At 43.4% G+C, this 22,108-nt stretch overlaps 1 protein-coding gene across 6 annotated transcripts in view; it reads left to right on the forward strand.

Annotated features, from left to right (window-relative positions):
* Positions 1-22,108, forward strand: part of ABCC10 (ATP binding cassette subfamily C member 10) — a 51,403-nt gene that overhangs the window by 2,813 nt on the left and 26,482 nt on the right. For 2 of the 6 annotated variants that reach the window (XR_008318054.1, XM_053304072.1), the window contains exons 1-7: positions 8,783-9,445; positions 11,427-11,616; positions 13,432-14,794; positions 15,485-15,712; positions 17,340-17,496; positions 18,725-18,864; positions 19,028-19,107. Coding sequence is in view for 5 of the 6 variants with exons in the window: in XM_053304072.1 (XP_053160047.1) it covers positions 11,456-11,616; positions 13,432-14,794; positions 15,485-15,712; positions 17,340-17,496; positions 18,725-18,864; positions 19,028-19,107 (2,129 nt within the window). In the remaining variant the exon portion in view is untranslated. Of the gene's footprint in view, positions 1-8,034; positions 8,334-8,782; positions 9,446-11,426; positions 11,617-13,431; positions 14,795-15,484; positions 15,713-17,339; positions 17,497-18,724; positions 18,865-19,027; positions 19,108-22,108 lie in introns of those variants that run through there. The other 4 variants (XM_053304074.1, XM_053304091.1, XM_053304104.1 and 1 more) reach the window with 4 other exon arrangements.

Raw genomic sequence — 22,108 nt, forward strand, 5'->3', positions numbered from 1 at the left:
TACATTACTTTCCAGTCCTCTGGTACAGAGCCTGATTGTAGGGACAAGTTACATATTTTTGCTAGGAGATCAGCGATTTCACATTTGAGTTCCTTCAGAACTTTTGCATGGATGCCATCTGGCCCTGGCAATTTGTTAGTTTTTAGTTTTTCAAGACAGTTTAGAACATCTTTCCTTGTTACCTCAAATTGGCTCAGTTCTTCAGCCGCTAAACCTGAAAAGCTCAATTCTGGAGAGGGTATATGGTCACTATCCTCTGCTGTGAAGACAGATGCAAAGAACTTGTTAAGTCTCTCTGCAGTCTCCTTAGCCTCCTTAATAATCCATTTCACACCCTCATCATCTAAGGGGCCAAGTGCCTCCCTAGCAGGTTTTCTACTTCTGATATATTTAAAGACGTTTTTGTTATTCCCTTGACACTTCTGTGCTGAAACTCTCTCTTTGCATCCCTTTGGTTCGGAATTATGGGAGTTGAAGTCCAATTACATCTGGGGACCCACACGTTGGGAATCCCTGCTTTAGTGTAACTTGGCTCTGTTCTGTCCCCATGCTGTTTAATACATACAGGAAATCTTTGAATGAAATCATCATCCAGGGGTTTGGAGTGTGGTATCATCCATAAGTGGATGACATCCAACTCTACATCTTCTTTCCAACAGATTAAGGTGAAGCGTTGGAGGTGCTAAAGCAATCTGGAATCAGTAACAGAATGGATGAGTACTAGTGAACTGAAACCCAAGCTGATAAAATTGAGGTTCTGTTGGTAAAGGATGACAGTGGTTGTCCTGTTTAGACTAGGGCTACACTTGCTGAAATAGTATTTTCATTGTATGGGATTGGTGTTGGATCCAGGCCTATCTTTAAAAGCACAAGTGGTCTTGTTGGCATGAAGTCCCTTTCAGCACCTAAGGCCTCTAAGTGTGCCACCTACAGCCTCTTCTGGACATGGGTAGCTTGGCCTCAGTTATTCACACCTTGTTAACATCCTGTTTGGGTTACTGCAACATGTGCATGGGTCTGCACTGAATATGACTTGGAAACTGCAGATTGCCAACTGAACATATGGATTAAATCTTGCCAGTCTTGACCAGATTGTACTGGCCAGTCCATTTCTGAGCTCACTGCAGATGCTAGTTATATCATTTCAAGTCATGAATTGCAGAACAGGGGTGTGGTGGAAGGGGGACGTGCAGGGATGGAGTGCTGGTACTTTGAGGCTTCTCTAGCTGTTGGGGTGGGCATGGCCATTGGGGCTGTCATGGAAAGAGCCTGCAAGGTTCTGAATCTGCAGCTACATCACTGATCCTGAGGACCTCCTCCTCCTATACAAGCCTGCCCAACTATTGAGATCTTCCTTGGAAGACCTTCTCCAGGTCCTTCCACCTTCACAAGTTAAGGTAAAGTGTGCCATCGAGTCGGTGTCGATTCCTGGTGACCTCAGAGCCCTGTGTTTTTCTTTGGTAGAATACAGAAGGGTTTTACTATTGCCATCTCCTGCACAGTATGAGATGATGCCTTTCAGCATCTTCCTATATCGCTGCTGCCCAATATATGTGTTTCCCACATATAGTTTCCCATGGAAACATACCAGTGGGGATTTGAACCGGCAACATCATGCTTGCTAGACAAGTCATTTCCTGCTGCGTCATTAGGTGAAAAGGCCCATGAAATGGTCTTTTCACTGGTGAAAGTGGGGGGAAACTAGCATGTAACCAATAACATGCTTAATGTAGCATGTACTTTGTTCCTGGGTACCACCATCTTCTGATGTAAAGTGCGTGACCAGGCATGGACCTTCTCTGTCATGGTTCCTTGAATATGGACTGTCCTTCTCAAAAATGCTCACCCTACTATCTTCTAGGTATCAGTTGAAATCTGTCTTTTTCTTCCAAGCTTTTGGGTGGATCTAAATATATAAGCTGTTTATGGCTTTGTCTGTTAATGCTATGTTTTTGTGTTTTAGTCTGTTTATTGTATACATTGTCCTTGTACTGGCCTAATTTTGTATGAAATCCACCTTTGGAGATTTGGTGGAGAGGTTGGGTATCAAAAACTTTAAATAAATCCTTATAACTGAATATGCTTAGGATAGCAATGCTCATAGAGAAAGTTTAATCCTTCATAAAATGTCTGCTTATCTCGCATAACTTAGCAATAACAAGATAGGGATAGAACAAAGTCTAATGTGAAAGGAGTCTTTGCAACCCAACTGCTGATAGCCACTAGGAAACCAGTGGTTATTTGTGAAATTCTTGGGATGTTCAGTCTCCAACTTGGGGTTTTCCATACCTTCGCCCTCAAAGTACAGTAAAGATCTTGGGTAAGTGTCAGTTACTACTTCTACTGTTAGAACGTGTTACTTGCTTCCTCTTGAGGAATTACAAGAAGGCATTCTGGACTTCCAGCCTCTGGTCAGAAACTTGTTTTGCCAAAACTCAGGAACTTGTAACTGATTATGCAGATTAAGAATAATGGATCCCTTTTGCCCTGGCCGGCATCTGTATAGCCACTTCATCTGTTCTATTCACCTGAGCAGAAGGGCTTAAAACTGCGCGTTTTCCCACCTTTGGGGGTTTGAACCTAGAAAAGCTTTTAAAAGGTGCTGTCTTCCCCAAATTAGTTATTTCATAATTCTGTTCCTGGAAAGAAACTTTCTGAGAGTTCTCAAACCCTGCTGACGTTGTAGGGATAGAGTGGTGCAACTGCCCTTTCACTGTTCCCCAGGATCAGTCCAGCTGTGCATCTGCCCTTTGAGCAGATCCAACTGTGGAGTCCAAACAACTGAAATCACTAGCTCTGAGCATGCCTTGCATGAGACACCTGCTGTACAGCCCTAACTGTTTTCAGCAACTGGAGTCCTTGGGAAATCTTTGTTTTGGGCTTACACATGAGATTATCTTTGTGTTTTGACTGCCTGAGAATTCTAGGCTCCTTGAACAGAAAGCTCAGCAAGATTCCTGAGTAGAATTCCCTGACAGAAGCCTTTGGGGCTGAGTCTTTCTGAAAGCAGGCTTGCCACAAGCTAACCCTTGTGCCTGACTGTTTGGGTACCTCAGTGCACCCTGTGATTGTTGTGAGCTCGCTTGCACATGACCATAGTCTTGGATGCTGTATCTGCACCCCATGGCCTGTGTTGCCCTCTGCCGGGAAGACTTTATGAGGGACCCCCCAGCATTCCTCCTCTGACTGTTGGGGCAGGGCATCACATGAGACAGCACTTTAAAGAAAGATAACAGAACTTTTTCTCTTCTCTTCTAAGTCTGTGTTTTACTTTTCCCTTTTTCTCCATTCCCACTTTTTTGTCTGTCAGCTTCCCTCCTTCATATATTGCCCACAGAGCAACCACTCCCTCACTCCCCCTCCCTCTTGCATACAAATCATTTGTGCTACAACAGATGGCCAAATGCTTAAACTTTGTTGTTGTTGTTGTCCATTGCTTCTCTCGGAATACCCTAATACTGACATTTGCCTGTGTCTAAACTGTGGAGTCCTTGTTACAAACAAGTTGCCATCTTCCCCGGATGGGCCGGATTAAGCTAGTGTGGGGCCTGTAGCATATGTTATGAAGGGGCCCCAAATTTAAAAAATGCACATAAATATTGAAACATAAATTATTTACTTGCATAGTAAAGTAATTCAATTATTTCATTTGCCTAGTGTGCCCCCACCAACCACCCCATGCCTCCACTCAGCTGAGCCAGCCAGTCAACAAACTTTGCAAAACACCCACACACACACACTTTTGTGACTCCTGACTGTGGGTTCTCCTTTGGAGTTCAACATAAGAACATAAGAACAGCCCTGCTGGATCAGGCCCAAGGCTCATCTAGTCCAGCATCCTGTTTCGTGCAGTGGCCCACCAGATGCTGCTCGAAGCCACAGACAGGAGTTGAGGGCGTGCCCTCTCTCCTGCCATTACTCCCCTGCAACTGGTACTCAGGGGCACCCTGCCCTTGAGGCTGGAGGTGGCCCACAGCCCTCCGACTCGTAGCCATTGATAGACCTCTCCTCCATGAAGTCATCCAAACCCCTCTTAAAGCCATCCAGGTTGAGTTATTTTCACAAAGAGAAAGGGGGTGGGGAACAAAACTCTGAATGTTTAAATTAAAAGGTTCTCAGGAATTCTGTACTTTGAGAAATCTGAACCTATTAGCAATTTTGGCACACAACAGTGGATGTTTGATTCCAATGTGTGCAGAACATATTGGATCCCAGCAGCCATCACATTAAAAGGGCCATTTGACAATATTAAGAATATATGTTTAACCTCTTGTGCAAGCCTGACAGGAAAGCAGATGTATATTTAAAATAGTTGATGCATTGCAAATGAATGAGATTATGATGAGGTGCATTAGCAACTTCCATGAAAACAGAAGTATCCAAAAGACAATCTTTTGGCAGGAGGCACAGCCTCTTTCAATCTAAATTACACTAACATGCTTAATATTAAAAGGAGGAAATGCACAAATCATTCAGTGCAACCCTAAGCATGTTTGCTCAGAAGTAAGTCCCACTGAACTCAATGAGCCTTACTCTTTAGTAAGTGTGTTTAGGTTTACAGCCTCCGTTTATCTTTGGACAATTTCAACGGGCATCCCAATGTAAAGCTTATGAAGTTGGCAACGTAGCAGTAGTTATTTCAGTTCTAGAGGAGAGGAAAGGAGCTCACCTTAAATTTGGCAGTTCCTTGAAAAGCAATGATCACAAATTCCCTCCCAACAGCACTAGATACTAAAGGAAGATATAAGTGACCTTACCCAACAAGACCATAATATGATCTCCCTTCAAGCTCCCCTCAATTGATCCACTAAACTTTGAGACTCCTCTTGCCGTGCATCTGAGTTACTTCCGGCTTTCTTTTTCCTCTTAAAGGTACACATTCTCATTGTTTATCTTTACCCTCTCCCAGTCAGTCGGAAAACGCTGGCAACATTCAACTAGCATCTTCTTTAGCTTCCTTTCTTCCGCCCGGCATTAATAGTTAGTTGTTTTTTAAATCTAAACTGCTTTTATTTCTTTTACTCTCTGTGTGTATGTTTTTAAAAACTTTTACAGTTTAAACAAATAAGGACCAACTCCCTGGTGATTAAGTTATCTTTGAGACCCCTTTGCAAGCTATCTGTTCCTATTGTTGTTCTTACTACTCCCTCCCGTGCTGCTTAACATAATAGAAACCCAATCAACACCATGGTGCCAGGAAGACCTTGCTTAAACGCCCTGGAGCGAGGCGAGCGATTCCTGAGATGAAAATGGGCAGCAGCAACAGGCAATGAGGAGAGTCAGCAGAGAGCACCAAATAGAGAGCAGAAAGAAGGGGCAGACGTTCAAGCCAGGCGTGCGGGGCCCTAGAAAACGCGAGGCCCGTAGCAAATGCTACATTTGCTACTATGTTAATCCGGCCCTGGGTATTTTAAGCACATTCCCCAGTGCCTGGTTTGCCCGTTAGTTTGCCCGCATTCCCAGATTTCATTTTTAAAAAAGAAATATAAAAGCTAAGCTCTAGCCCTTTTAGAAGCAGAGTTAAGGAACTTAGAGAAAGGTAGGTGAAGCACAGGAGGTGGCTGGGAGAGGTTCACAATAATTAACCCCTTGAGGAATGTTGCCTTGGTTTTTTGTCAGTGGCAGAACCACCATTGCATGAAGGGGTTCAAAAAACCTGGGCTGCCACATCCCAGGGGCCGTGCTTGGCACCCCGACCATGCCCTCAGCATCTGACGTCAGATGCAGGGGGCATGGCTACATTGCCTTTGGGGCCACTCGCCCCATTTGGAAGTAAAATATGGCTGGAATGGCCTCTCAGGCAAGGAGAGGTGTTCCTGGCCAGACTGGGAGCCCAGGACTGGCTAAAACCTCTTTAAAAAGGAGCCATGTTAACCATTCTGCATATTCTAAAGGTCAAATTAGATGTGATGGGGTGGGGGTAGTGACTAAATCCTTCTCTCTGATATGCTAGCTTTCCAAATGCAACTATTTGGTTTAAAATGTCCACCAGGAACCAAGTGTGGCATTCAAAGAAGCAAACTGTCCTCTCCCCCATCCCCACCAGCAGCAAGAACTGGTATAATAAAGGCATACCACATCAGTCTAGCATAGGACTGGTTCACATGTCTCTTGATTTCTGTACATCTAATAACTAGCAGCCGAGTCTGTGAATTGATCCAGTTGAAAAGCATAATGTGAGAGAGATAATATGAAGGTTCTGTCTGTACTGTTAGATTTGTGATGGCCCATTCATACATGGCACTTATCCCTGAATAGTACACATTACTCAAGTTATGAGCATGCATGTGTAATCTTTGCAGAACAGCCCGAGGAGCACTTTCCCTATCCTTTCTTCCCAAGGCATTATCACTGATACCAAGTGTCTGGTATTCTGGGGTTAGAAAATAGAGGTATCAGTAGGGGCGTAGTAAGGGGAGGGGGGGCTGTTTTCACTCCTCTCCCTGGAGGCCCCTCAGAGTGAGGGAGATAATGAAGAAAATAGGGGGGGATGGAGCCGGCGGGCCCTCAGGAGCTGTGGTGTGGAGGCTGTTATTTGAACCCATCTGCTCTACACCCCTGGGTATATCGGCATGAGCTGTGTCTTCCAGGCAGGCTTGAATTTCAGCATAGCAACAAAAACGCCTCTCAGTTTGGAAATAATAAACCATAAGAGACCAGTCACTAATTCATTTCTCCACACCAGCCTTCCATACTTCTCTCCCAGACGGCCCCAGACAATAGGGGCCACTAACAAGAAAAGATAGCTGTATCTTCTGAAAATGACTAATACACGCCACCTACTTTTATTTGAGCTCACAACTTTATACTGTAAACTTTATACTGTAAACGAGGGGTAAACGTCCTCACATTTGTGGGGCTTTTGAGCACAGTAGTTCAGATGCCGATTTAGCTAAATTTGCCTTAATTGTAACCTGAGGTAGGTTTTGTTTTGATTGTCTGTTCTCAACATGACTGTGAACTGAATTAAGTGGAACACGGACTCAGTGAAATGAGTTGCCTTGTAAACTGCCCTGAGCCCTTTTTGGGAGGATGGTATAAAAATCGAATAAATATATCTGTCTGCATCACTATAACGTGTGTACTGTGTAATATATACTTTTTGTACTGTTTATCAAGAAAGTTGCAGTAGATAGTAAAGCCACTATCAGAGAGTTGTTATAACTTATAAACTGCTATTAACTTCAGCTCTTCCTGGAATGAGGGAGACACAGGACCAAGCCAATTTGCAATAAAAGAATGACACCGTACTGCACTGCGGGATTGCCGTGAGCCTCTCGGCTTCAGTCTCCTCCCACTCGCACCCAACCCCCACACTTGGAATGCGGGGGTAATAAGATGAAGTATGTCCAAGCCGCATCATGCACATAGTATCCCTCAACTTTGTCCTCCTCCCATGTGCACTCCGGAAGAAATGATACTGGACAGTTCGTTTCGTTCTCTCTCCCCATCCCACTGCAGGAAGCATTTGCCGTTCATTTTTGTAAATATTTAAAAACTCAAAAGAAATCACTTTCTCATACACAAAAACTTGAATTGGTAAGTGCGTGAACCCCTGCCTTTAATTCTACTTGGGATTTTTTTGTGAGAAACGGAGACAGCCACTCTACATACTTGAACGTCTCTGCAGGCAACGGAAGTAAATACTGTATATGAAAAAGAGAGGTGTATTAAAAAAGAAAGAAAGAAAATAAAATACTGCAATATAAGATTACCGATTTCAAATCAGAAGTGGAAATGTCTGTTTATGCAGCTTGGAATGGGAGGAATTCACTAAGTTGCAGGAGCAATTCAAAACCGTGCCATGCAAGATAAGGGGTAAGAGTTTCTGAAAGATTTATCTTCAGGGTAAGGGTGCTGGCTACAAACGGAGAGACTGAGCATGCTCTTGCCTTGCCAGCTCTCCAGATGTTTCACAGCCGTTCAAATTTGCCCTAAGAATATACACCGTTGTAGTCCTTCCCTCTTTGTATGTCAAGAATTTTTTCGTTGCAAAATAATACATAACACAATCTGAGGTTTTTTGGCAGAACTTGGTTTTATTTTCTTCCTGTTTTGAAGAAAGTAAAATCTAGAAGCTGTGGGCAGAAAACAGAAAGCCGCTTCCTTTGATCATACTGAGCATGCTCGACTGTATTTGATGCTCAGTTGTACCGGAAACAAAAAATCTGATACAGTAGAGAAAATTATGCTACACCGGCCGGCTTTGGAGTTCCGGGACTGGCGACTGCTCCAGGTACGGGGCGTTGGGGGCGAGCTGATAAAAGAAGTGAAATCTGAGCAAACCTTGCAGTGTGAAGCCCTCATCCGTTCAGTACCAAAGACTGATTAAAGTGAGCGGAGAGGCCAAGCAGAACCGAACGATTCGGTAGTCGTAGAACAGAATAGTTTCTTTATATTGCCCCTGACTCTCTGTGCCTCTCACTTCCGCGGTGGAAGCACTGCAGTCGCCTTTTCTTATTTTCCAAAAGATACACCGACCGCACTAGAAAGATGAGTTTTCACATAGCAGCAACCTTATCTGGCCTTGGATTGGCGCCTCTCGCGGGCGCGACGTGTGTTCACTGCTGGCCGTTCTTCACGCGGAATTTAAGGAAGGCATTTGTAATGCGCGTGAACATTCGGGCAACTTAGGTTTTATGATGGCATTACAACCGAGGCGAAACAACTCATGCGTGAAAACGCCACCACCGACTTGTCCGTTTCAGTCCTTAGACCTTATTTGTCAGCGACGACTGAGAAGGGTTGAGATGTTAGAAGACATTCGACCTCTGTTTTCAGAGTTCTGTGGCAGGCTTTCACTTGAGTCATATAGCTTGTTTTTTTGCTGTTTTTGTTAAACTCTGGAACACCTGAAATTAACAACGAAGGTTAATTTGCCTCTCTGCAGCTTCCTTTTTTCTCACCATGGGATAGGATCATATCAGCCTTTCCCTTCTGCATCCTGGGATTGAGGAAGAACAACAAACTCCCCACTTAGGAATGTTAACACAGTGAGCAATGCAGCCCTTTTCTACTGAGAGGGTGGCTACAGAATGCCTCACACACATGCACACTTTTTCTGCTGTCCTTCCCAAACAAGATTTAGGTAGCAACTTGAATATCAAGTCATAACACAAATTATATTTTAGCCTACTTTAAGTACAGCTTTTTTGCCACATTTTTGTTTGTAAAGTTTAGTTTTCCAAATTTGGTGTAGAGAAAAAAAGCCTTTCCAATTAACAGTCCTTACCTGCACACTCCTGAGGCACCCTCTGACAAGGCATGGATATTTTTGCCATTGATGGATTATTCACTAAGCTGCACCCTGCATGAAGGTCCCCAGCATGTTTTCCAGTATTGCTAAATGGGGTGGTGGTGACTTGTATTTATCAGACAGAGGGAAAGTAGTTTATTTCTACTTCATCTATGTGGCTGCTATGGACACAAGCTAATATCAGTTCAGGTATTTATTATTTCATTGGTCTGATCAGTCAGATATTGATTTTTGTTGTTGTTGCTGTTCTTTAAATAAAGTTTGGCCTTACGATTTTTAAAGAATTAGGTTGTTATGCTGCCCCAGGCTCCAGTAGCCCCACTTTCCCAAACAGTGAGAAGTTCCATGGGGCTGCAGTGTGCTTTGTTTCCCTGGGAAGGAGAGTCACTGCAGATTGATGGTGTCATAATATTTGGTTTATTTACACACATATCCAGGTCGAGCATTGGATTGGGACAGAAGATATTAAATGATTCTTGAAAATCAACAACGGTTTACCGAAACACAGGAATATATTTCTAGTTCACATATGTGGCTGCTGTGGGAAAGTTCCCTGCCAGATACTGATTTACAAAGCTCTGCATCCTGAGATGCTACAGCTTTCTGCCTCAGTTGCTCCATTCCAGGCTCTGTCTAATATCCTTCCTTGAGTTTCTTTCATCTAGCAGTTTGCCTGCTCATTTTTTACACTGACTTAACACACAACACACATGCACTGCACCCCTTGCTAGGAAGGGGGACAGAGTGATGTCACCTTCAGGTCTTCCTTTCAAGTGAGTCCTGCTTGCTTTTTGCCAGATCCATCATAGTGTTGCTCATTCAGAGAGTCATTAGCAAAACATCCTCTGGGCCACCCATTACCCAGTGATTAACTTACCAAAGAATAGTCAGCTGGCTGGCTACCCTAAACTCACAGCAAGACAAGGAAGCGATTCACACGACCAGGAGAAATCAGTCTAAGGGAGCCTAGCCCAGTTTCTCCTGGTCTTCTGCTGCCATGGGAGCTGTGTGGCTCCCAGCAGCAATCTACCAAAAGTACCCCTCCCCTTAAATGAGGTTAGCAGAATGAGCCTCCGCTAAACCCGTTTGGCTGATCATGTGCTGCTGCGGCTCGGCTCCACACCATGGCAACACATGAGGAGACCCCTGCTGGGAGGCTAAAACAAGCCTTCTGGCCTGAGGGGTCTCTCCAGAATGCCCCATGTGCTCGCGCACAGCATCCTGGAACTTCCGGGGGCCAGCTGCCCCCTCCCCGCCGGCTGTGTGACGGAGCTGGCGATCATGTGGGCGACTGATCCGGCCGCCCAGGGACTGCTCCCAGCACTAACCTTAATGGTGCCTCACACCAGTTGTGTGAAGTGCCTCAAATTCTGTCCTCTCTTAGGGCTAATTGATATGGCATGGCCACTAGATGGGGGCTGCTTTACACTTATTCTCCTCATGTCAGCTACTATTGCATGTTGAGTCATGTTCACCATGGAGAACAGATGATATGCTACTGCAAGTGTCCTGCCCCCCCAAAGAGTAGCAGTAACACGGTGAAAATCACTGACCCACATGGTTAGCAGCTGCACACAAGTAGCTCATCATGTGGTGGTAACCAGTGTGTAGAAGAATTTAGGACTGGCTGTGTGAATGTGATGAATGTAAACCATTCTTCAGTTCTGGCTATCTTAGCTCTCACAATTCCATATTTTTACTTGGTTCCCTTCTTAGAAAGTATTCCTGACTTGCTAATAATAACCTAGTATAGAAAAGTCATTAATTGACCTTTGAACACAACTAAACCTTGGTACGCAAACAAACAAAATGATCATTTGTGTTACTTTCAGATATGTCTCTTAAAAATCTCCTCATACATTAAACGGAAGGTGAGACTGCTGCTTCGTTTTCTCCTACATAGTGCTGTGTGTCCCTTTCAAAAGTGGCAGCATACAGTATTTTGTTGATGAGATTAATTCTGAACTTGGATTCCCTTTCTTGTCGTGAAGAATTTAGCAGCTAGAATCAGTGAGCTGCTTTGTATATTAGTTTACAATCCTATCTACAAAGAAAAGGGAATGTAATGATTAAAAAGGGATGGTTGGTTTTCCCGCCTTCATCCTAAGAATTCTGAGGCTGGAGTATCAATTGTTTCCTCCTCCTGATTCCATGTCCTGTTTTTCCTTAGGAGCTCCTGGCTGCTGGGCCTGAAGGAGGATGGAGGAGATCCTGGCTAAGCTATGTGGGACCAGTCCAATAGACCCACTCCCTGTGTGGGTCCACTGCAACGTTGGGCACTGTTTTAACCAGCTGTTTCTAAATATTGTGCCTCATGCAATCCTTGCTGTAATTAGTGCCTGCTACATAGGAATACCAAGGTATAGTGATTAAATATTAAATATCTCTCTCTCACAATAATAATAATTAATTACTACTACACTTATATTCTGCTTATCCTCCAAGGAGCCCAGAGTGGTGTACATGGTTATGTTTCTCCTCACAACACCCCTGTGAGGTAGGTTAGGCTGAGAGAGATGTGACTGGCCCAGAGTCAGTGAGTTTCATGGCTGAATAGGGATTTGAACTTGGGTCTCTCCAGTCCTTGTCCAACCCTCTAACCACTACACCTCTTATATGAGAGTCCCAAGTTATGTGATTGGGATGCATTTTTATGCCTTTAAATATGTGAATTGTGTCTTTAGGGCCACCTTCTTGTGCATGATTGTGTCCAAACGATCATCTTCTGAGACCCTTCTTTGGATCCTCTTACCTTCAGAGATGAAGCAATTGGAAACTTGAGATGGATCCTGTTTAGTTGGGGCATTACAATGCTCTCCCCAGGGAGGCTCTCCTTGAGGCGTATTTAATATCCTCTCGGCTACAGGTGAAGAGGGATCTGGATTGGGACTGTAGTGGCGGGAGGGGGCTTTTTCTCTCTACCTTCTGGGTCCTCTCTCTCTTTCTCAATTCAGATCCCTCTTCATCTTGGGTGGGGGTCCAAGGCTGCTATTTGACAAGGGGGGGGGATTTGCAACCAGTGGAACCATTTTTTCCAAATAGAAGTCACGAAGGGAAAATCCAGATTGGGAATGTGGTGGGGGCAAAATTAAAGCCCATCCTCACGCACTCCACCCTGATGCAGTTGCACTCCAGATCGACTTCCCACAGTTGCTGTTTCATTGAGGCTATTCTCATGATCACCCAAAAGCGGGCTAAAGGAGCTCCCAGCAGCAAACCTAGCTAGGTACTCCTTCCCTTAGACAAGGTTAACGGAGTGAGCGCACCATTAACCTCATCCTTTTGCTCGTGTGTTGCCGCGGCGCACGGCAACACACGGGTAGACCCCTGACCGAGAGGCTGTAAGCAGCCTCCTGGGCTTGGGGGTCTCTCCAGGATGCCCCGCGCATTTGTGCGGGGCATCCTGGAACTTCTGGGGCCACGCAGCCCCTGATCCCCACAACCCCCGCCAGCTCTGTGACGGAGCCAGCAGTCGTGTGGGCCACCGATCCGGTCTCCCAGGACTGCCTTTGGATTGTCTGCGGAGAGTGGGCTAAGCCCACTCTCCCCGCAAACCCCCTTATGGCTCTTCACACTGATCGTGTGAAGAGCCTCACAGTGTAGTTTGATCTCTAGATAAGACCTGTTTAATGCTCTCTTCTATGCTGCTTTTTTGAATTTAAAAATACTTTACAAACTGTTTTTAACTGAAGAGTGGCACTGAATGTCTTAACTTAAAAAATGTTGTATGAGCTGTTAACAGTTTCCTTGGCATAGTCTTCATGGGGTCTAGTAGCTTGTTTGGTTTCTGACCACTGAGGCTCAGTAAAGTGCCATCTTGCAATCACTTAGGAATAAGTCCCATCGAAATATGTTTAAGATCAGGCTATACAAGCCATTTGCATTGTTGGGGAAACTCACAGAAATGTTTGAAGGATGGAAACTTTCTTTATGTTGGCTTATGAAAAAATAATCCAAAACAGCAGCATATCTATTTGCAGCATATCTATTTGCAGCATATCTATTTGCAGCATATCTATTTGCCCAAATAAGTGAGACAATTCTTGTGTATTCAAAAAGTTTGGAGAGTTGGCAATGAAACATGCAGAATTCCAAGAATTAAAAATGAATATTGCATTGATACTGGAAGAAGTGATGAGATTTCGCTCTAATGATTTCTCTTCTCTCATTTCTAGGTCTTTTAATTTTGGAAATGTCTACAGGCCTGGCTGGAAATACAGAATTGCTGCATCCTTTCTCCTTGCTGGTTTGTTCATCCTTGACATAATTCCAGTAGCTATTTGGCGACAGGAATTGGACTCCTTATACTTGGAAATACTGACAAGTGGCATAGCCACATTGGCATGGCTTACTCATTGCCTGGCACTGTTTGTTCTTTACAAATCTCCATACAGTTTTGGCCGTGGCCCTGCTCTTCTACTGATCCTTGTCTTCTTTCCAATCCCATCCCTTATTATCACACTGGTCTGGCACTTCCAAACTGAGATGAATGGTCAGCACCTCCAACCTGTAACCATCTTCAGAGTCTCTATCATCTGTCTGCAGCTGGCGTCTTTGCTTCTCTATGTAATTGGATATATCATTCCTGTTGCTTACAGGCAAGACTTTGGCGCTATCAATGATAATTGGCAGCATGAGCCCCTTATTACAGACTCAGGCATTTCTGCACCCATTTGGCAGGGAGTGGCAGAGGATGGAGAGAGTTGGCTCTCACGTTTCTCCTATGCTTGGATGAACCCCCTTATGAAGCGTGGCTACCAGTGGATGCTGAATCGGCCCCAGGATGTCTGTCAGCTACCTCAACAGCTCCGAACAGCCAGAGTCCGTGAGCGATTCTATTTCTGCTGGCAGAAAAAAGCAGCTCTCATTCAAGCAGATGGAGAGACCACATCTTCCACCAGTGATGTGAGAAGCAATGCATCCCCTTCTTCAGAATGTCCTCATGAGACTCAAAAGTCTGTGCATCTCCTTGCAGTGTTGCACGCAGCCTTTGGGCTACGCTACTACTCCCTAGGCCTTCTCAAACTGGCTGGCAGTCTCTTGGGATTCTCTGGGCCTCTGCTTCTGAACCTGCTGGTCAGTTTCATGGAGACATGCCAAGAGCCTCTAAGTCATGGGGTGCTGTATGCCCTGGGGCTCTTTGCTGGTTCCTTTCTGGGTGCCATTTTGTGTAACCAGTTCAGTTATGAGGTAAACAAGATGATGTTAGTAGTGCGCACTGCTGTCATCTCTACCATCTACCAGAAAGCCCTGCGGGTGAGTGGGAGTAGCCTAGCTGGGTTCACCACAGGAGAGATTGTCAACTTTATGAGCACTGACACTGATCGGTTGATCAACTTCTGTTATAGTTTCCATGAGTTGTGGAGTCTCCCTGTCCAATTTGCCATCACTCTCTACCTCCTGTATCAACAAGTAGGCATAGCCTTTCTGGTAGGACTGGCTCTGGCTCTGCTTCTTGTGCCCATTAATAAAGTCATTGCAAATCGCATCATGGAGAATAACAAAGAGATGCTGAAGCACAAGGATGTCCGCATCAAGGTGAGATGAGGATATGCAACTCATTGGTGTGCTTCCCTCTTGACTGTAGCTACTGCTTTGGATACAGGTTGTGTTTTTAAATTTAGTTATTTTAGTTATTGCTTTACTACAATAAGCTTTTGTAGAAAGTTTATTTGCCCAAATTTGAATCGATTCGAACAAATCCCATTCTGTGCAAGCAGTGTCTAGTCAAATTGATTTGAATTCGATTCAAATTCAAATCAATTCATTTGAATTTATTGCACATCCTTAGGATTATTCAGGAGAATGTTTGATGGAGTGTGGCCCATGCTAACAAATAGGAGTACGTACTAGTTGGATATACCACTTCAGGCACCAAAATCTGGTGATTGGTCCACTTGGGAAATGTGTAGAATTCCTTTGTAAATAGATACTTTAGACCAGGGATCCTCAACGTTGGGCCCCCAGATGTTCTTGGACTTCAACTTCCATAATCCCCAGCCAAAGGCCACTGGGCCAGGGTATTATGGGAGCTGAAGTCCAAGAACATCTGGGGGCCCAACGTTGAGGATCCCTGCAACAATCTAATCCTCCTTTATTCAAGTTCGATCCATTTGATTGGAGGAGGACTGTAGTTTAGCAGTAGATCACATGCTTTTCAGGCATTGCAGTGTGTGTGAGAAAGACATTTACTTGTGACTGGATTGTTATGCTTTCTTCTGTCCACAGCTGATGACGGAGTTCTTGTTTGGCATGCGGGTGATCAAGTTTTATACCTGGGAGCAGCATTTTGGGACTAAAGTGTATGCTTGTCGAACCAAGGAACTAAAGAGCCTGCGAGCAATCAAGTACTTGGATGCAGTGTGTGTTTACCTCTGGGCAGCATTGCCTGTGGTTGTTTCCATCAGCATCTTCATCACCTATGTTCTGCTAGGACATCAGCTCTCTGCTGCCAAAGTAAGTTGTGTGTCCATTCTAGGAAATCTCTCCACTTGGATTGTACAATTGTCATGTGAAGAGAATGTTTGTTTCAGAAAGTATTTGCAAAATGGCTGTCCAGACTGCATTTTTAAACTTCCTTTTACTCTTGGAAACAGCCTTATGATGAGTGTATAGGTAATCCCAATAGACAGAATCACTGACTAATGAAGTATTGGTGCTAATGAAAAGTTCAACTAATTTAGCTCGACTGCTGGCTCGGTGGGGGCAAATTTTGAGGACATATTTTCAGATGGCACAGAGCCTTCCTCAGGAAGAGGTCTGTGCCATCTGAAAATATGTCCCTGAGGGTCACATAGTCCTCGGGGACATATTTTTGTGTGATAAATATCACACTTCTGGGGGAAGAGGAACCATTGAAATTCTCACACACCCACACTAGCACCTGTATGTACAGTGTTAGTCTGAACTCAGGTGCTATGGTTGTGCATCTTCTATTGCACCAGTTCTTCGTTATTCAGGATGTCAACCATTCTTCTTTGGGTACTTCCTTAAGACTAAAAATTCATCCCCCTGCTAACTGAGCAAAGAGGCACCTTTTAAAAGTGGTGATGCTCTTTATTTAGCAGGGGGAAAGCAATTGGCCCTATCCATCCCCAGCACAGAATCCCTCTAGTGGGTGTTGCTGCTGTCTGTCTTATATTTCTTTTTTAGACTGTGAGCCCTTTGGGGACAGGGAGACATTTTATTTATTTATTTATAGCGCTATAAACCACTTTGGGAACTTTTGTTGAAAAGCAGTATATAAATATTCATATTACTATTATTTTGATGATCATTACTTTCTCTCACGGTAAGTGCAGCTGTCCTAGGAAAAGAGCCTAGTGACTGTCTTTGGTGCATAAACAGGGCTGGTGTAATGCTCAAGTATGGAATCTGGCATGGGGACAGAACTGCTCTGGGCTCCTTGGAGGAAGAGCGGGATATGAATGTAGTAATAACAACAACAACAACAACAACATGATATTCTGTAAATGTCAGTTTCTTTTCCATTTTGAAAATAAATTTCTAGTTCTCAGGGTTGTGAAGTATAGTTTGAAATTATGTGGGCAGCATCCAAATTCTAAAAAGTAATAGAAGATGTGGCCAATGGCCATGGTTTCCAGAAGTCAAAGTTTTAGTGCCCTCCACTGTACTTCTATTTGACCTGTTTTTACTAATTTCCCATTACCTTCCTCTAGTTTTCCACTGTTTTCCACTTTAGTTTTTGCCAGCAATAGAATCAATTGTGTAAAGAAAGACATTTTGAATCATGTTGTATTTTGGGGATCAAAGAGATGGGAAGAAGAGTTGTGTATTTGATTTTCAAGGTATAATAAATATTTTGCAAAGAAATAGATGCATAGGAATATGCTTCATTTGCTTAATTCTGAACACAAAAGTTGAGTCCAGTTCAGATGATATGAAATGTTCTGGGGCTTTTAAAATTCATTGTACATATACCTTAGCATAACCTTTCCAGTTCTACAGGGCTTCCTACATTTGGTTCTCCTTCAATACTTTCTCCTGTGTTAAAATGTGATGGTATTTATTGGGCCTGAAATGCCAGTGTTGCCTCCAATTAATTCTTCTCTCTCTGTCATAGGTATTTACAGCTTTGGCACTTGTTGGAATGCTCATACTCCCTCTCAATAATTTTCCCTGGGTGTTGAATGGGATCTTGGAAGCCAAAGTGTCTCTGGATCGAATCCAGCACTTCCTTGAACTCTCAGACCAGAATTTGGATACTTACTACAGCAGAGGTACGGAGGCCAGGGGAAACTGAGTGGATAAGCTATTAGATGAGACACCAGAGCTGGTATAGTACAGCTTTTGGTTCATAGAGGATAGATGTGCAGAGAACAAGGGGATGTTCAGAGTTTTGGATCTTTTGCTTAGCTATGGAATCTGGCATGCAGAGGCTCTTGCCTTTCATTTATATAAAAGAAGTTGGTTTTACACTTTATGATAAAAATTGGGGAATAACATATTAATGTCCATTGAAGGTTTTGAAATCAAAAGGAAGGGATTTCTTTTGAGCAATGGGTGGTGCTTCAGTGCTCTGTGTTAATCACCCATGGCTATTGTTCCCTGTTTGTACTTTGAGCTTATATTATTGGAAAGTAGAATACAATATTCTAAATCATAATACTGTCTCCTTATCCTTAAAGTCCACATCATTAAAGTCCCTCTTTGCCTCTCCACACCTTCCTACAACGCACCACCACCATCTTAAAAAAAAAACAACCACCCCACTTTGAAACCTTTTAGAGATTTTTAGATGTAGAATCCATTAGGCAGAATCAGCATATACTGTACATATATTGATGCAGGATAATAAAGTATGCACAGTGTAGCCTGAGAGGAAAATATGTGTTTCCATGTTGCAGAATTTGAATTTTTCTTAGTGCTCAGCCTGCACAGTCAGGATAAGTTAACCCAAATGGCCATTTTTTTCCTGCTGACTTCTTCCACTGAAGTCTGGAAAAGCAGGGGAAGTGAAGTAATAGATAAAGGGACACATTAACCACTGTAGGCATGCCCTGAAAGAGGCAATGATCCTCTGCCAGTCACATCAACCTAACACCACTAAACTTAAACCAGCTGACTCTCAGCTTTGCAGCTGAACCTTCTGTCTAGTTTGCTTTGGATGGCAGCTCTCTGTTGTCCTCTGTTACTCTCCAATTCCTGTCTTCTCCCAACTGTTTTTCCTTCTTGCTGTCACCTTTGAGAGTCAGGGAGCCCATAACCTGGTGGTGTTCCAGGTTCTTCTCAAAGCTTGAGATTGTGGAACCAATTGCCAGATAAAGAAAGAATTGATAACCAAGATGTTCTCATTTGTTTTGTGTTAGGCTTTAAGATGCAGCTGTGATATGTGAGAGCTGATAGTTCTGGCTAGCTTTCTCAGGAAGCACTATGAACCACTTGCCATTCTCAAATGCCCCTCTTGAAGACTATATCTGAATTTGTGATACCGCTTTTCAATTGCAGCTGGCCCCTCCGATCCCTCTTCTGCTCTGGAAATGCACCATTCCACTTTTTCATGGTCACCAGCAAGCCAGGGAAATGCTGAACAGCAGCTGACCAGAGGAAGCCTGCAGCTCTCCATTCAGGATCTTTTGGTGGCAAAGGTAAGCAAGGAGGCAAACACCATGACTCAAGACACTTCATTTTGGACTTCATTTGGCGGGGAGAGCCAGGGCATGAATAAATGAACAAATGAAAGTTTGCAAAGTGGCATAACCATGCTGAGAATCAAACTGTGAACATGCTGCTGTTTGTTTCCCTCTGCAGGGTACACTAGTGGGGGTCGTTGGGAAGGTTGGATGTGGGAAGAGCACTTTGCTTGCAGCTATCACTGGAGAACTCAGTAGGTAAATAGACAAGAGACCCTCTTCCATAACCACTTTGTTTCCCATCTCTACATCCATGATTTTCACTGGTGTGAGCAAACTCTTCAGTTGAATTAGGGCTCGCTCAAGCTCAACTCCAGAAGCTATTGTCAGTGCCAGCACTTAATCCTGGAACATGTAATGCAACAGTTTTAAGAAGTGTGCTTCTTAACTTGTACAGATAATCTATATGTTTCTGTCTTGCTCTCATAGATTAATAATAATAATAATAATAATAATAAGTTCTCCCATCAACAATATGGTGAGACATAACTTTAATAAATCTATACCGGATCGGTTATCGCCCGGGTCAACAAGGACCGCGCCAGATGCTATAGTCCCTGGACATCTGGTGGCAAGTGGGCAACAGGACTCAGGATCTTCAGTTGAGCAACCAGGACTGGAGACTGCAAGGTTACTCGAAGAAACGTCGCTTAACCGGAAAAAATATACAAAAAATGCCAACAAGGAAATAATGATCTGCTATTACAAGTCTAGTCCAACTAGAAGAGGTTATTTAAAAATAATGTACCAAATTTGGAAAGAGAAGCATCCAGATACAGAAATAACAGAACAAAGGCTAGCAGACCAGAGAAGATTCATAATAAGAAATCAAGTATTCACAGGAGTTGAGCTGGAAGAACTGCAAAGAGCAACACAGGCTCAAGATATGGAAGAAGAATTACCACCAACTGAAGCAGTTGCTCAGGCGCAGGTGGAAGAGGTGTTGGAAGTAGAGGATGCCACTGTTGCTGAACTGTTTCAAAATCAAAACCAGGCAACCTCCCCTTTGCCTTCACCTCAAAAACCCAAATGCCGTTTAACAGAAAAGCAACAAGAACTAAAGCAAAAAATAACTGAGCACATGAACCAAACAACCACCAGGGTTTGAATTCCAGCTCTAAAAACAGTTGCCAAAAAACAACTTGCTCAGGCATTAAAAGATGTCAATGCTGCACTTGCAGAAATAACAACCAAGAATTTGCAAGAAACAAACCAACTAATGTACAGTGCAGCAACAATAACAACACAAGAGCTCGGATATAAGATCAGTGGACCTGTCAAAAAAGAAAGCAGTACATCACCTAAATGGAAGATTCGATTAGAAAATAAAATCTCCAGGCTTAGATCAGATGCTAGTAAATTGAAAGATATGAAAGACAAGAAGCTGAAGAATGAAAACACCAAACACTATCTGATCCAAAAATACCACCTAGATTCAAGGAAAATTAGAGAAGTCCTGGAAATAATAAAGCAGCAAATAACAGCAGTGTCAAAGAAGATTAGCAGATATGAAGCCATAATTACACAACACAGGCAGAATCTCCAATTCCAGTCGAATCAGAGACATTTCTACCAAAGCATAGAAGGAGGAACTGCAAGAAACCTAGAAATACCAAATAAAGAAGAAACAGTGCAATTCTGGGGGAAATTATGGGACAATCCAATAGATTATAATTAAAAAGCAGGCTGGATGAAAGAGGTCAAAAAATGTAACCAACAAATGCAAGATCTAATAATAACACCAGAATTAATAAGTGAAAGAGCAAAGAAAATTAAAAATTGGACTGCTCCAGGCGACGATGAACTGCATGGCTTTTGGCTAAACACCTAACAAGCCTTCATAAACAACTATCAAAACAGTTCAATCACATTATGAAAGGCGGTGATATTGAACAATGGCTAACAACTGGGAAAACTCATCTCATCATGAAAGACCCAGCAAAAGGTGCAGTTCCAAGTAATTCTAGACCGATAACCTGCCTGCCAACCATGTTCAAATTATTAACTGGAATAATAGCAGATGAAGTGATGCAACACTTATTAACTAACAAACAGCTTCCAGTTGAACAGAAAGGAAATTGCCCGAACACCAGAGGCACAAAAGACTAGCTGCTGATTGACAAAATGATTTTAGAAAATTGCAAGAGAAGTGTTGCATGGATTGACTACAAGAAAGCCTTCGGTTCATTGCCTCACACATGGATACTAAAATGTTTAGAAACAACTGGTGTCAGCAAAAACATTCAGATATTTATTAAAAAAGCAATGAGTATGTGGAGTACACAGTTAACAATCAATGGCGAGGCACTTGGACAGGTTAGCATTAGAAGAGGCATTTTCCAAGGGGACTCACTATCCCCTCTGTTGTTTGTAATCGCCATGACCCCACTTTCACAAATACTAAACAAAACAGGCCTCGGATACCAAAAATCTAAAACGCATCCTCAAACTGCGGCCCTCCAGATGTTGCTGAACTACAACTTCCAGCATACCCAGCCACAAAAAATTGTGTCTAGGGATACTGGGAGTTGTAGTTCAGCAACATCTGGAGGGCTGCAGTTTGGGGATGCCTGATCTAAAACATCAAGTAAAATCAACCATCTGCTGTACATGGACGATCTGAAGTTGTATGGAAAGTCCCAGTCAGAAATCGAATCACTGCTAAACACTGTCCGTATATTCAGTAGCGATATAGCAATGGAGTTTGGACTTGACAAGTGTGCTGCATTAATAATGAACAGAGGGAAAATAACAAAAACAGAAGGAATAGAACTGCCCAATGGAAGCAAGATCAAGAACCTGGAAGAGAAAGAACCTTACAAATACTTGGGCATTCTCCAGGCTGATAACATCGCACACAATGAAGTTAAAAGAAAAATTGGAAGTGAATACATCAGGAGAATTAGAAAAATCCTCAAGTCCAAACTCAATGGCGGGAACACCATACAAGCCATAAACACCGGGGCTATACCTGTTATCAGATACACTGCAGGAATAATAGACTGGACCCAGGCAGAGCTAGAGACGCTAGATCGTAAGACCAGGAAAATCATGACCATCAATCATGCTCTGCACCCCCGCAGTGATGTAGATAGGCTCTACCTCCCTCGCAGCTCAGGTGGAAGAGGAATGCTGCAAGTCCATCTAACAGTAGAGGAGGAGAAAAGAGGCCTTGAAGAATATATCAAGGACAGTGAAG

The sequence above is a fragment of the Hemicordylus capensis genome, chromosome 1 (assembly GCF_027244095.1).
Source record: "Hemicordylus capensis ecotype Gifberg chromosome 1, rHemCap1.1.pri, whole genome shotgun sequence".
Classification (NCBI taxonomy): Eukaryota; Metazoa; Chordata; class Lepidosauria; order Squamata; family Cordylidae; genus Hemicordylus; species Hemicordylus capensis.